At 41.6% G+C, this 12,803-nt stretch overlaps 1 protein-coding gene across 2 annotated transcripts in view; it reads left to right on the forward strand.

Annotated features, from left to right (window-relative positions):
- The window catches only part of TRMT44 (tRNA methyltransferase 44 homolog), a 275,854-nt gene that overhangs the window by 234,439 nt on the left and 28,612 nt on the right, over nt 1-12,803 (forward strand). For both annotated transcript variants that reach the window (XM_078678533.1, XM_078678536.1), the window contains one exon: nt 3,887-4,070. In XM_078678533.1, the coding sequence (XP_078534659.1) occupies nt 3,887-4,070 (184 nt within the window). The remainder of the gene's footprint in view (nt 1-3,886; nt 4,071-12,803) is intronic.

Consider the following 12,803-nt stretch of genomic DNA (forward strand, 5'->3'; position numbering starts at 1 on the left):
TTTCACCTCACCCACCCCTTTTCCCACCTCTCTAACCTCCTCTCCTCCTGTCCCTAATCCCCTATTTCCCTTACTCTCTATACCCTCCTTCCTCCTCTCATTCCTTGCCTCTCCTCCCCTCTCTTATGCTCCACCATTATCTGCACTCAGCTATGCCATCTTATTTAGCTACCTCCTTTCCATGTGAATGTAATGTTTTTTGCAATTCTCATGATTAGTGCTTACTGTGAACTATTTATTGTATGTATATTGACCTTGTAAAGCGCTCTGATACCCTCGGGTCCAGTAGCGCTGTATAAAACTCTCTAAATAAAATAAAATAAATAAATAAAGTGTGCACAAACCTCCAGGGCATTATTTCCCTGTAACAACCTCTCCCGGTGAATGTGTGGTGATTTATTAATGCAAACACATTTACGTGATTGAATACTTTTACTTGTGTTGTGTATATATATTTTTGTGAACTTTAGACTTGGTTTTACACTCATAAAAGAGGCTATTTGAACATATAATACATATACGAATAGTTTTGTGACGTGGATCGTCCCTATCTGAAATAAACCGACAATTGAATTTGGGGAACAATCTGGGACGTGCAGGCTAATAGGCCAAGACATTGTAGAACTCATGATGATCTTTCCAAGATGTTCAAAAATGTAATATCAATGTTTCATTGTTTTTAATCCTCTGAGATTGGGACCCAACTGTAAAGCACTTTGGTCGTAATGGGGCCGTGTCTTCAAAAATATTGCCATAGAGAACTTAAACTTAACTCCTGGTAGGTTTTCTTTTACCAATTGGTTCCTCTGAGATTCCCCTGTTGGTAGCTACTTCATATTTGTTGATAAGGTGTCCTCTTTTTTATGTTTATTGATGTATGTAGATTATTAATGCATATATTATATGCATGCGCGTGTACATCTTGCATGTTTTGTGTTAGTAGAAACTAATGCTGAAAGGTAACACTGGTGTTTGGAGCTCTGATCTTCGATTTTGTAAATGCAGTTTTTAGCTCAAAAGGACAAAAGCCACGTGTGGACGAAAATTGGGCTCCTCTCATTTGACAAGCCAGGTCACTTTTTTTTTTCTCCCCCACCCCGTCGCCAGAGTTGGTGATGTAAAGGCTCCTCCCCCGTCCTCCCTGGAGCAGATACGCGAGCCAAAAATCTGAATGATGTAACTATTTGTATCAAACGCCAAGCTTGTTAAGCACTGCTAAGTATGAAATATTTAAGTTCACGGCGCAAGTAAAAAAACTTACTGGGGTCTGCTTCTCCACTCTGAAAACTTTACGCAGGTTTTTTTCCCTCCTCCCGAGAGAGGCAAAAGAGACTGTTATTCGCGCTCTGATACTCTCCAGGTTGGACTATGCGAATGGTCTGTTCTGCGGACTACCAGCCTATCTGGTCCACCGCCTTCAGGTCATACAAAACGCCGCTGCGAGACTCTTGTTTAACACACCTAGGTGCTCCAGTGCTCGTCCCTTACTCCGTGACCTCCATTGGCTGCCAGTTGCTCACAGGATTTTGTTTAAAATTTTTGTCCTTTCCTACCGTGCTGTCCATCAAATAGGCCCAGTCTACCTGAGAAAAAGATTTGTCCTCTATGTTCCTAACTGCCCCCTTCGGTCCGCCAATCTGTGCCAAATGTCCGTGCCTAAATTTAAGTACTGCAGACTAGGCGGCCAATCCATTGCAGTCAGAGCCGCGAAAGCCTGGAATGCTCTCCCTCTTCACATTAAAGCTGCGTCTACTATCAACGCTTTTAAGAAAGGACTGAAGACCCATCTTTTTAACATTATTTTATAGGTTTCTGTTCACTTCTGTTTCTGCTACCCATCTGCCTCCCCTCTGCTCTGCCTTTACCGCGCCAGGATACTATTTTTTAGTAATAGAGCGCGCCACAAAAGCCTTTAATAATAATAATAATAATAATAATAACATAGCCTGACACTTCTTTTGAGCTGTCATTGCCACTGGTACATATTGAACACCCATGCTAAAAATAAGGCATTACTGCGCCTGATTATTTTCACGGCAGAAAATGGCATGACCACCATTTTGTATAGAAGTATGACACATGGATGCATGACATGTGTATAAATGGTGACTACATGTATGTCTGACACTACGTGCTAACTCAGTGTACTTGTTCCCACGCACATAATGAAGGTTACTATATATCTGTGTATAAATGGTGACTACACATATGTCTGACACTGCGTGCTAACTTGTTCCCACGCACATAATGAAGGTTACTATATATCTATGTATAAATGGGGACTACACATATGTCTGACACTGCGTTAGGCTAACTCAGTATATTTGTTTCCACGCACATAATGAAGTTAATTATTTATCTATGTCTTGTCCGCTGTCCTTTCCTTTACAGGTATCAGCTTATGAAAGGACCCACATTACGGTCAGTCCTTCTATTTTCTGCAAATACAGTGTTCCTTAGCGTGAACACTAAAATGCCTCACACGTGGTGATTTTTTGCCACTCACATTCACTTTATATCACGTTATTTGAGAGGTCCTGACGAAAGCCCTGTATATTTTTTTTAGTGGGCTGAAACATGTTGACCATCATTGGATAAATATACGACTACACATATTATCCTTTATCCACTCTCCAGTTTTTAAATATACCCAGGTTCACCAAGAATAAACTCAACAGGTAGTATCTGGAGGTATTTTTAATATTCACTGCCACTTCATCACATTCACTAACACCTCAAACCTGCTCCACTGTAAACAGGTGTCGTAGCACAGCTGGATAGCATTCTGCTACTCAGCTGGGACCCAATGAGGAAGCATGACACCAACCAGGCTGGTGTGTGAGGGTTTTATTAACCCCTTCCATGCTAATGACAAGGCCAGCTCGTCATGCAGTACCACTGGAGCTGTGCTTATGACGAGCTGACCTTGTCATGAATAAGGGTAAATATCGATTTGCAGCACAGGAGAAAAATACCCTGTAGCATTGAAGGTGTTTTAAAAAAAACATTGAGGTGCCTGACATGTCCGTGTCAGACAGTCTTCTGATTCTCGGGACAAGGACAGCTGTCCACACGTCCTAGCAAACTGAATCAAAAGGCAAACAGATCTGTTTGACGATTAGCTGTACATGAAATTTCTGTCATGCAAATTGGAAAGGTCCTGTACTGTATCTTTTTTTCTCTAGTGTTTTTGTGAATTAGAGAAAAGGGACAAAAATTACTGATCTTAACCCTTTCCGTGCGCACGTTGACCAACAGCCGTCGCGAGCTACCTGGCTAGTGCTGCGCACGTCTGTTGGCCGACAAGGCCCACCCACTCAATAGAACTCCCGCACCGCTGCAGAATTTGCGCCATGGTTAAGGAGTTAAGGTCTAGGGGCCCCTGCAATAAGAAAGGCTTTGGACTGGACACATCAGGGCCTCCTCCACTTTCCGAATAGCTCCCCTGCCTAGGCTACCCCTATACACCCCACCCCCAACCCGCTCTGTCCCAGAATACCCTCCAGGTGACTGTGCGATCTACAAATAATTATAACATAACAATGTAGAAATTATTTATTTCTGTGTTATATGTTGAAATGTACTATGAGTTGCCTTTCAGGCTCTTTCCAAAATATTGCATACAATTGTACGATCTTGTACTGTGGGCAGTAATTATGTACTTGTGTGCACTTGTTCTGTACAGAACAGAAAAATATTAGTTCCAAAAGTTTGCATAATAGAGCGAGTTTAAATAGTACACTCCTACTGTGAATAACAAAAGGTTCGTCATGTATGTTAATTTAAGCATCTGCATTCTTACAGCTAAGACGCTTGTGAGTAGCCCTTTAATAGCTAACGCAGCATGTTTCTATTTTCACAAACCTGTATTTAAATTGTGTTACAGGTCTTCGTATTCTTGCTGTTACTTGGTACTGCCTTGCTGCTTCTTTAATTTCCATGGAAAGTACAACCGAAGAGAATGCAAGAAAACGCAGTACAGGGAATACCTAGATTTTATCACTGAGGTGGGAATTACTTGTGGATTTGATGTAGAAGAAGACTGTCTCAGGATTCCTTCAACTAAACGGGTATGTATGGCTTTAAGTATTTCAGGTACATTATTTCAATGACCACACACGTCTTTCTTTTATGTTCTTTATATGGACTGGTATTTCTGAATCACTTTTGGCGCTTTTGTTTCAAGCTTCCGGTTCATGCCAGCTTATTTTGGTGACAAGTTGTAAGGACGCAGGTCCACGACAAACAGTGCGGATGTAAAATCTGTGCCCTTTTCCCTTTGGCCAAGATTTGGCAATTATTTGGGGCACCCACTGTGTGCCCTCACTTCGGAGTTGGGGGGGTGTAGCTCCATTGGTTTGCTGAAGTTTAGTCGAAGCCTTTGCTAACCTCGTGGTCATCCGGACAGAGGTCCTGGCTAGTGGCAATGGTGTATGTTTTAGATTTCTGCATCTGGAGCAGATGCCTACTAGCCCTCCTCGCCTTCTACATTAAGACCAGTGGCATAGGGCAGATGTGATCCCTTTATGGTTACTTTTTTAATGTGTGGGGATGTTTTCTAACATTATGTGAATAGGTGTTGCAATAATGATCAGACATCAGAGAAACATATGCTCACTGGCAATAGTTTTGGTTTGTACTTTAAACGGTGTCCCTGCCCACTGAACAGACCCCTCCCTCCCTGTGCCACCTTTGTGTTTTTGCCCCCTTTTTGGACCAATCATTTGAGTGCAGACCTTCTGTCCCCAGTTGGCCTACTTGTTATTTGGATAGATAAGCACCCGAGTACCTTAGTTTGTGGCCTTTGTTTCCTGTGCGCCCACACACCGTTGTCACTGTAGATTAAATTGTGTTCTGTTGCGCTCAGTCATCAAATTTGGACCACTTTTAGTGTAAAATCACCTAAGTCTAACCGCCTATGACCACAGGTCATGAACAATCTTCATTTAAAGGGACTGCAAGCACCTAACCTTAATCAGGGAATTAAGTGTTTTATGGCACTCTTGAGACACTTTATCAAATCTTGCAGTGTTACTGTTGCACTGCGTTTCTGTTTGCCACTGCTGTTTAGGTCTCGCCTAGCGACGCAGCACATGCTCTCCTCGCCTTGGCGAGAACTATAGTCGTTGGTTTGGTGGGCAAAGGGGGACTAGAGATGTGCTCGCTTTCAAAACAGGACGTGTGCATGCGTACGTCTGACTAACAGCTTAGCTGAAAACAAGCAGATGTGGACGTATGGCTTAAACAAGATATGCACGCGAAGTGCTCTGCTCGGTTGCTTCTTCTCTGCACGCGCTATGCTCCCTCCCTCCGTACGCAAGGCAAAACATATGCACGCGGTCTTCTAAAACATATGCACGCGCTCTGCCTACCTCTACTTCCTCACAAAGATCACCTCAGAACTTTCAAAAACACAATCTGTTTATACCCACCAGAATTACCGGGTAACAGTATTATTTGATTACAAACCCCAACCTTCTTTCAGACCACAAGGTCAGTAGAGCTGCTCTAGAGCCTAGGAATCAGGTCAGCAGAGCTGCTCTAGAGCCAAAGAACCAGGTCAGCAGAGCTGCTGTTGAGCCAGAGAAACCAGGTCAGCAGAGCTGCTTTAGAGGGAGAGAGACCAGGTTAGCAGAGCTGCTTTCAAGGCCGGACTGGGAACTAAAACCGGCCCAGGCAAAGTGCTCGGCCGCACCCACCCCCATCGCCTCCCCCCCCCCCTGGGGTTTGGGGGTGCCGCCGAGCCCTTTGCCAGGGCCGGTTTTCGGCCGATTTTGTTACAGGGCTGCAAAAACGGCCCTGTTATAAAAACGGCCCTCAGGGGCCCAAACCCGGCCCCCACCTGTGCAGCGCACCGGGGGATTGCCCGTTGCCCGCTACGGCCAGTCCAGCCCTGGCTGCTTTAGAGGGAGAGAACCATGTCAGCAGAGCAGCTTTGGAGCCAGAGAACCAGGTCAGCAGAGCTGCTTTAGAGGTAGAGAACCAGGTCGGCAAAGCTGCCTTAGAGCCAGAGAAACAGGACATTGGGGCTTGTTTACAAGCCCCTTTGCGCCGCTGCTGCGTCACTTTTTCCCACACAAAAAGTGAAGCACTGTTGGTGCAAGGGACTTTTAAATAAGCCCCATTGTGCCCATTAGAACGCAATAAAACAGTTACGTAACCTTCACACCACAGAAAAGGATTAAATAAAGCACCTGTTTCTAAAGTTATTGCTCTTTGCTCAGTTACTGGTAACTCAAGTCTCCTGCCTGAGGTCTACTACATTTATCGTAATTTAAAACTTCAGGTATCAAAATGCAAAGTTGTGTGAGCTATTAGCCTTACACTGGCTAACAACTGCATCCTACCATAGGACTGTTAGGAGTGTACAAATCTAAGATTGTATTTTGGGAAGTAGATGATGCACCTCATGCCAGCAACATAAAACAAGCATTTGCAATGCAATAGGGCTGGTATTACTAAAAGTTTGAGCTATTGGCGTTGCAAATGATAATGTTTGTTAGTTTTTGTATGTTTTTTTATAAACAATATTCCAGCAGTAGCATAAGTAATTAAATAAAATCCACGTAGACCACCAGTGCCACCACCACTAACACCACCAGTACCACCACCACCAGTACCAATACCACCACTGCTACAACCACCACAAGTACCATAACCACCACTACAATTATTACTATTACTACTCTGTGGTGATAGTAATAATAATAGTGGTAGTTATGGTACTGGTGGAAAACTACTATTATACATTACAATACCTGTTAATTTTTCAAAAGGCATTGCCATTTACAATACCAATAGCTCTAAAACTCGCAGTTGGGAGACTTATTGCATTGTAAATGCTTGCTGTTTTACTCTTCACTCTTTTGGGCAGAAGATTGCCTTCCTCACAGTTTGCAATTGGTTAGTGACTTCAAACGTTACATGTTTATGAAAATTGTATCCTCCGTGTAACCATTTTTACAGTTACTGCATTTGTGTTGGTTTGCTTCATATTTTTAGAGTGTTCCAGTGTTCATGATGTTAGAAAATTGGGTTATTGGTTGGGGAGGTAAAACCCTACTCAAGCAGCAACCACAGTTCTTGTCAGTATGAAACACAGGCGAACCTCAAATTATCCTGTGCTTATCCCTCTGGTATCTTGAGGCAAAAGCAGATAGCCCTAAATTAGAGGCTTTGTGTAAAGTATTTATGTAGCACACAAACAATAATACAGTGACCACACCAGAGAAATCCCACACCAATTTAGAAAAGTAGAGTAAACTTTAATAAATTATGTCACCAAAATGACAAAAATCAAACCAGTAGGCATGCAGATATCCAGTTTTAAAGATTTAGTGGAAGATAGTGCTGAAAAGCACAAAGGCGAACTGAACTGTCAGCTACACCTAGTCATGTAATCCCAGGATACAGGCACCTAATGGTTAGGACAAAAAAATGGCAACTTTCTAAAATGGCAGTACTGATATAAATTCTTCATTTCATTCATACACCATGATCACACACCTCGATTGTCATGACCATATCAATATTTATTCAAAATAATTTTATATAGAAATATTTTTGTCAATTTAGAACACACATTTTATCAAAATTTATATCCAAATGTTTTCAATACACAGGGACATTAATAATACAATGTTTACAACAATGAACAAACTACGTATACAATAAACAAAACAAATAACATATTACAATTTTTTTTCTGTTAAAGTGAAACCTTATTTAGAAACACAAAATGCCCTTGAGACTAATGTTACAGTACAATGATCCCTTCTTTCTTTAAGGACGCAACCAAGCAGTGACTGAGCTCATAGGAGACTGTCAGAAATCAAAACAATTAGTGTTGAGTATAGTGGTACTTCATATGTACAGCACTTGTTTGGTGATGCAAACAACAATTGACGTGTTTCGATCCCGTCTATATATCTTTTTGGGTTCTCCTCAAGACTCAGAACACGAATTAGCTAATTTCTACAAGATTTAAGTTTTGATACGAAAACAACTTTCAAAGTGGTTTGAAACAATTGCTTCGCAGAGGGTGCCTGTTTGGATAAACTAATGTGAATTAGACGAGGAATGTGGTAATGAAACGAGCGTAGGTTACGGACCCTCAAGAATGGGTTTCCTGTAAATGAAGACTCTGGTAGATACGGAGGTGGAGTAAAAGTTGAATTTGTATCTAAACTTAAATCTTGGAGAAATTAGCTTGTTCGAGTTCTTATGGTATTTGTTTTTTATATTGTCATGTGATTTGTTCATTGTTGTAAATATATTATTAATAATGTCCCCGTGTATTTAAAAAAATTGGTTATAAATTTTGATACAATGTTTGTTCTAAATTGATAAAAATATTTCTATTAAAAAAATAATTTGAATACATATTAATATGGTCATGACAATTGAGATGTGTGATCATGGTTTATGAATGAAATGAAGAATTGATATCACACCTGGCATTTGAGGTGTTGTTTGATGTTAGAAGGGCATAGCCTTACTGATTAGGGGCCCAACCCTATATAGTTTAGCAACTTTCTAAAAGTAGCATTTTCAGAATTGTGGCTTAAAATCCAACTTTACCATTAAAGAGGGCTTTAGATTATAATTCTTTAGACACCAAACTCAACATTCATTCTTTCTCCCTATTGAAAGTTATCACTTATTACATTGAATAAGGTAACCGAATGAGAGAAGTGGGCCTTGCAGTAGCAAAAAATGAATTTGAGAGTTTTTCACTACCAGAACATGTAAAAGTTAAAAGTACACGCTCAACATTTTAAGTAAACTGTACCCTGCACTATGGGCTGTTTAGGGCCTACCCATGGAGTGACCTATATATATTGAAATGGAAGGTTTAGGCCTGGGAAAAGGTTTATTTTGCCAAGTAAAAATGTCTATTTTCTGGGATTTATATAGCGCATTGGCTACCGAACGGACCTCCCAGCGCGGGTAATGGTGAATATATGTCCCTAGAATAGGTAAGTTTTCTATAACTAAGGTAATTTCTGATTTCTTCTTCCTAATATGAAAAGGAAACTGATGCGAAAACGTAGGAGCTTAAAATGAAATGGAGCTTCCGGCACCTCTTACGTTCTTGATCTTGGGAATAAGAAGAAGATTCTGACTCTCGGAGCATAAAGTTTGTTTGGCCTCCTAGGGAGTGATCAGTCGTTGAATGGGCAGGGGTCCTTTTCTGTATAAAGCTCGGTGGACTAAGCCGAGAGACTTAAACAGTATTCTCTTCTTGTTTGGCAGCCAATGAAGTGCAGCGAAGGCACAGTGACTGGTGGCGTGCGCTTAGGAATCTTAAAAAGTGTACGTGCTCCTGCGTTCTGAATTACCTGCAGGCGGTTCGTAACCTGTTTGGGACTGCCCAGATAAAGAGAGTTCCCTTATTCTAAGCGCAAATTAATCAGCGCATTGACTACTATTCTGTGTGTCTGGATTGAGAGTAAGCTTAAAAACTTTCTTAAGGTGCGAAGAAGTCCAAAGCAATAAGCTGCCAATTTTGTGGCCAGGACTTCCATAGATAGTCTTTCATCATTCTAGAATCCTAAACACTTCACTGATGGAGCAGGGGGCGGAAGCAGTCCTAACTCCTTTGGCCAATTGAGTTCATTCCAGAGGAAAGGATTGTTTCCTGCAACCAACACCTCTGTTTTATCTCCATTCAGTTTTAGATGTCTATCCAATATCCAGTTCTTAACATGCTTGAGGCATGCATTCAGCTTCTGTGAGGTGTTCTTTGATGTCTGTACGGACTGAAACGATAATCTAGGTGTCGTTTTTGTATGAGACAAGGGCAAACCCATACGTTTGTGCAATTTCTGCCAGTGGACGTATATAAACATTAAAAAGGGTGCGGCTCAAGGAGGATCCCTGGGGTACTCCATAAATGTAATGCATATGTTGAGGAGAGTGAGGACTCCTCCTGAACTCGAAAGCTTCTTAGCTCTAGTAAATTAGTTAGCCATTTGAGAGAAATTCCATTTATTCTTGCCTCCTTAATTTTCTGAATGAGGACTAAGTGGGATACTGTGGCAAAGGCGGCGCTTTCAGCTGCTTATCCACCTTGATCCAGGATCCCTCTTAGCTCTTCAGTTGCCACTAAGAGGTCTATTGCCTGGTCTGAATCTTGTTTGAGTAGGGTGTAGGATCAAGTGTGTTTCCAAGAATTAAGACAGGTGTATATTTACAAATTTTTTGAGGATCTTGCTCAGCCAAGGAAGAAGTGAAATGGGACGGTAGCTCTCCACCAGGAAAGAATTAGCTGTAGGCTTTTTCAAGAGCGCTTTTACTATCACATGTTTTGATGCCTGAGGAACCATACCCAACTCAGCAGACTCACGCACAGCACAAACACACCTTTTATATTCTGTGTGCTCCACTTTCATGTGTTTAGTGTTGTTTTTGACTTTTAAAACAGCAATAAGGAAGAATACTGTAGTGCCTTTGGTGCTTGGCTGAGCTATTTGTTGTCTCCATGTCACGGAAGTCAAACCAAAGTCAGGTTCTCACGGAAAGCTTCTCTTGACCTTCCCACCTCTAGTGAATATCTTGTTATTTAGCTATCTTGGATATCTACTGAGGGCCTTTGACATTATGGTTTTGATGTCTTCGATGTCTTCTAATGGTCTTTGTCATTTTTTAGCTCCTTCAGAATAATATATTCCTTCTTTAAAATGATGTTCCCGTGCGGTCATCATAGTGCAGTCTGATTGTATTCCTCTAAAATCAGCCTATGAACTAAGGGCCAGATTTACTAACAGGCAAGTCTGAAATAGTGGGTACAAATTGTGCAATTACTTTTTGGACCTGCCTGTGACTTTGCATGTCACAAAATGTCTAATGTAAAGGAGTTGCATAATGACCCGATTAATGCATGTTAATTGGGCAGGTCGTTATTTGTGAACCCTGTGATTGGCTACAAAGAAGTGATGGTGGTCAACAGCTCACCAACCATGCACTCGCATTCCCAAACGGGAAACATCTTTTCAAGGAGTCCATGACATCTGGAGTACTGCGACTGAGACTGTCTCAGGGACATCCCATTAGGACAGTTGTCCAATGGGACAGCTTCCCCTTTTTAGGTTTCGCCTGCACATCGATTGCACTGTGCTTGTCAAATCTGTTGTTTTTTATATAAATCTTAAAAGGGGTTTACCCCCGCATTCCATTGATTCATGTGCTTGCCACTCATTTTTCATCCATTTCTATTGGCTGTACCATATTTTCCTGCATTTACCAATGCTTTTTCCTCGTCTGCTTCTCTTATCAGTTTCCCACAGATGAAATACTGTTAACATCTGCTTTGGTGGAGCTATTTTCTCGTTTTGCGGTAACACTTTAAGTTAAATTAGCAGATTTATATAGCCCAATTTATCACCTGAGAGATTAAGTGATTTGCCCAGAATCACAGGAACTTGCACCGCCGAGACTCAAAGCAGGATCCCCAGCTCTTGAGTCTGCAGCTCTGGTCCCTGCACCACGTCCTCTCCATTCCCATGATGCTTGGGAGGGAGCTCCATACTTCGTCCCTTTGTCCCAGATGGTGATTGATAAAACAGTATATCAGTCGTCACATAGGCGAAACTGATGCATTATCAGTGCTTGCTGAATGAGTGACCTTCTCCCTTGAGGTGTAGCTTAAACTTGCGGTTATAAATCATAGACAGAACCACTGGAATTATGTGGCAAGAAAGGGACAAATGATGTGGCAAGGTTACGTAAATTATGCTGCAAAAAAGGCAGATTATGCAGCGTAATGCGGCACATTTTGTAATGGTATTACTTCATTATTTCATCATTTTTAAACTTCGTAATATTCTGTGGGCATTGGTTGCACCTCAGTAGTGCCAGTTCAACATCCAGACATAACAATATGCAATAGAAAGGTGACCAGTCCAGCTTTATAAAGGGCCTTTCACTTCACAGCAACACGTGCTGCTGCATTTTTTGTAACTTTTGAACCACTTGAGAAATCTGCAGCTTATCTGCAGATGAAAGCGTATATGGCAAATGCAGCAACTCAATAATTATGTGAAAATTTCCGTGGCCTCACAATCACATAATTCTAGTGGCCCTGATAATAGCTACTTATCATTGTGAATCACAAATAGGACTGGTTGACTCCTTCACTCCCCCTCCAAATTGCGACGTGGAACGAGTCACAAAAACCCTTATGTGATTTAGGAATGTTTTTCCAAATTGCAAAATTGTTTTTAGGGCATTGTAAAAAAACATTTTGTGGTCACAAATGCTGTGATTTTGCAAATCACACGGTTTGCAACCACAACATGGTGTCCTATCTCTTTTTCTAAAACAATAGAAGTTGAGTAGTACAAAACCTCTCTTTTTGTCTCGACGCAGTGGAACTAGCTGTTGTGTTCCCAAGTGACAATAAGGGGAAAATAAGGGGCAGCCTCATTGAGTAATCGAGCAAGAAAAGCTAATATTGTTGGTTAGACTAAGGACATACATTGCAAATCTCTTTAAGCGTACAATTAGGAGAGATCTACTTTGGCACAGTCCATTACTGAAATGATAATCATGCACGAGGAAGATAGGACATCTGTTAAGGTAAATGGAGTATGGACACCATATTGAGGGTAGGGTCAAGGGCATAGAGGAGGAAAATAATATTGGAACCTGCAGAGTAAAGTATGGTTTGAATGTCAGCAGGCAGTGATATGCCAAATAACAAATAGGCAAACGGGAGGAGCTACGCAAGCAACCAAGATGGCCGCATAAGCTCCCGGCTCCGTCGACCTCCGTCGCTGGCGGACTTATCCTGAACTTCATCC

The sequence above is a fragment of the Lissotriton helveticus genome, chromosome 2_2, assembly GCF_964261635.1.
Source record: "Lissotriton helveticus chromosome 2_2, aLisHel1.1, whole genome shotgun sequence".
Lineage (NCBI taxonomy): Eukaryota > Metazoa > Chordata > Amphibia > Caudata > Salamandridae > Lissotriton > Lissotriton helveticus.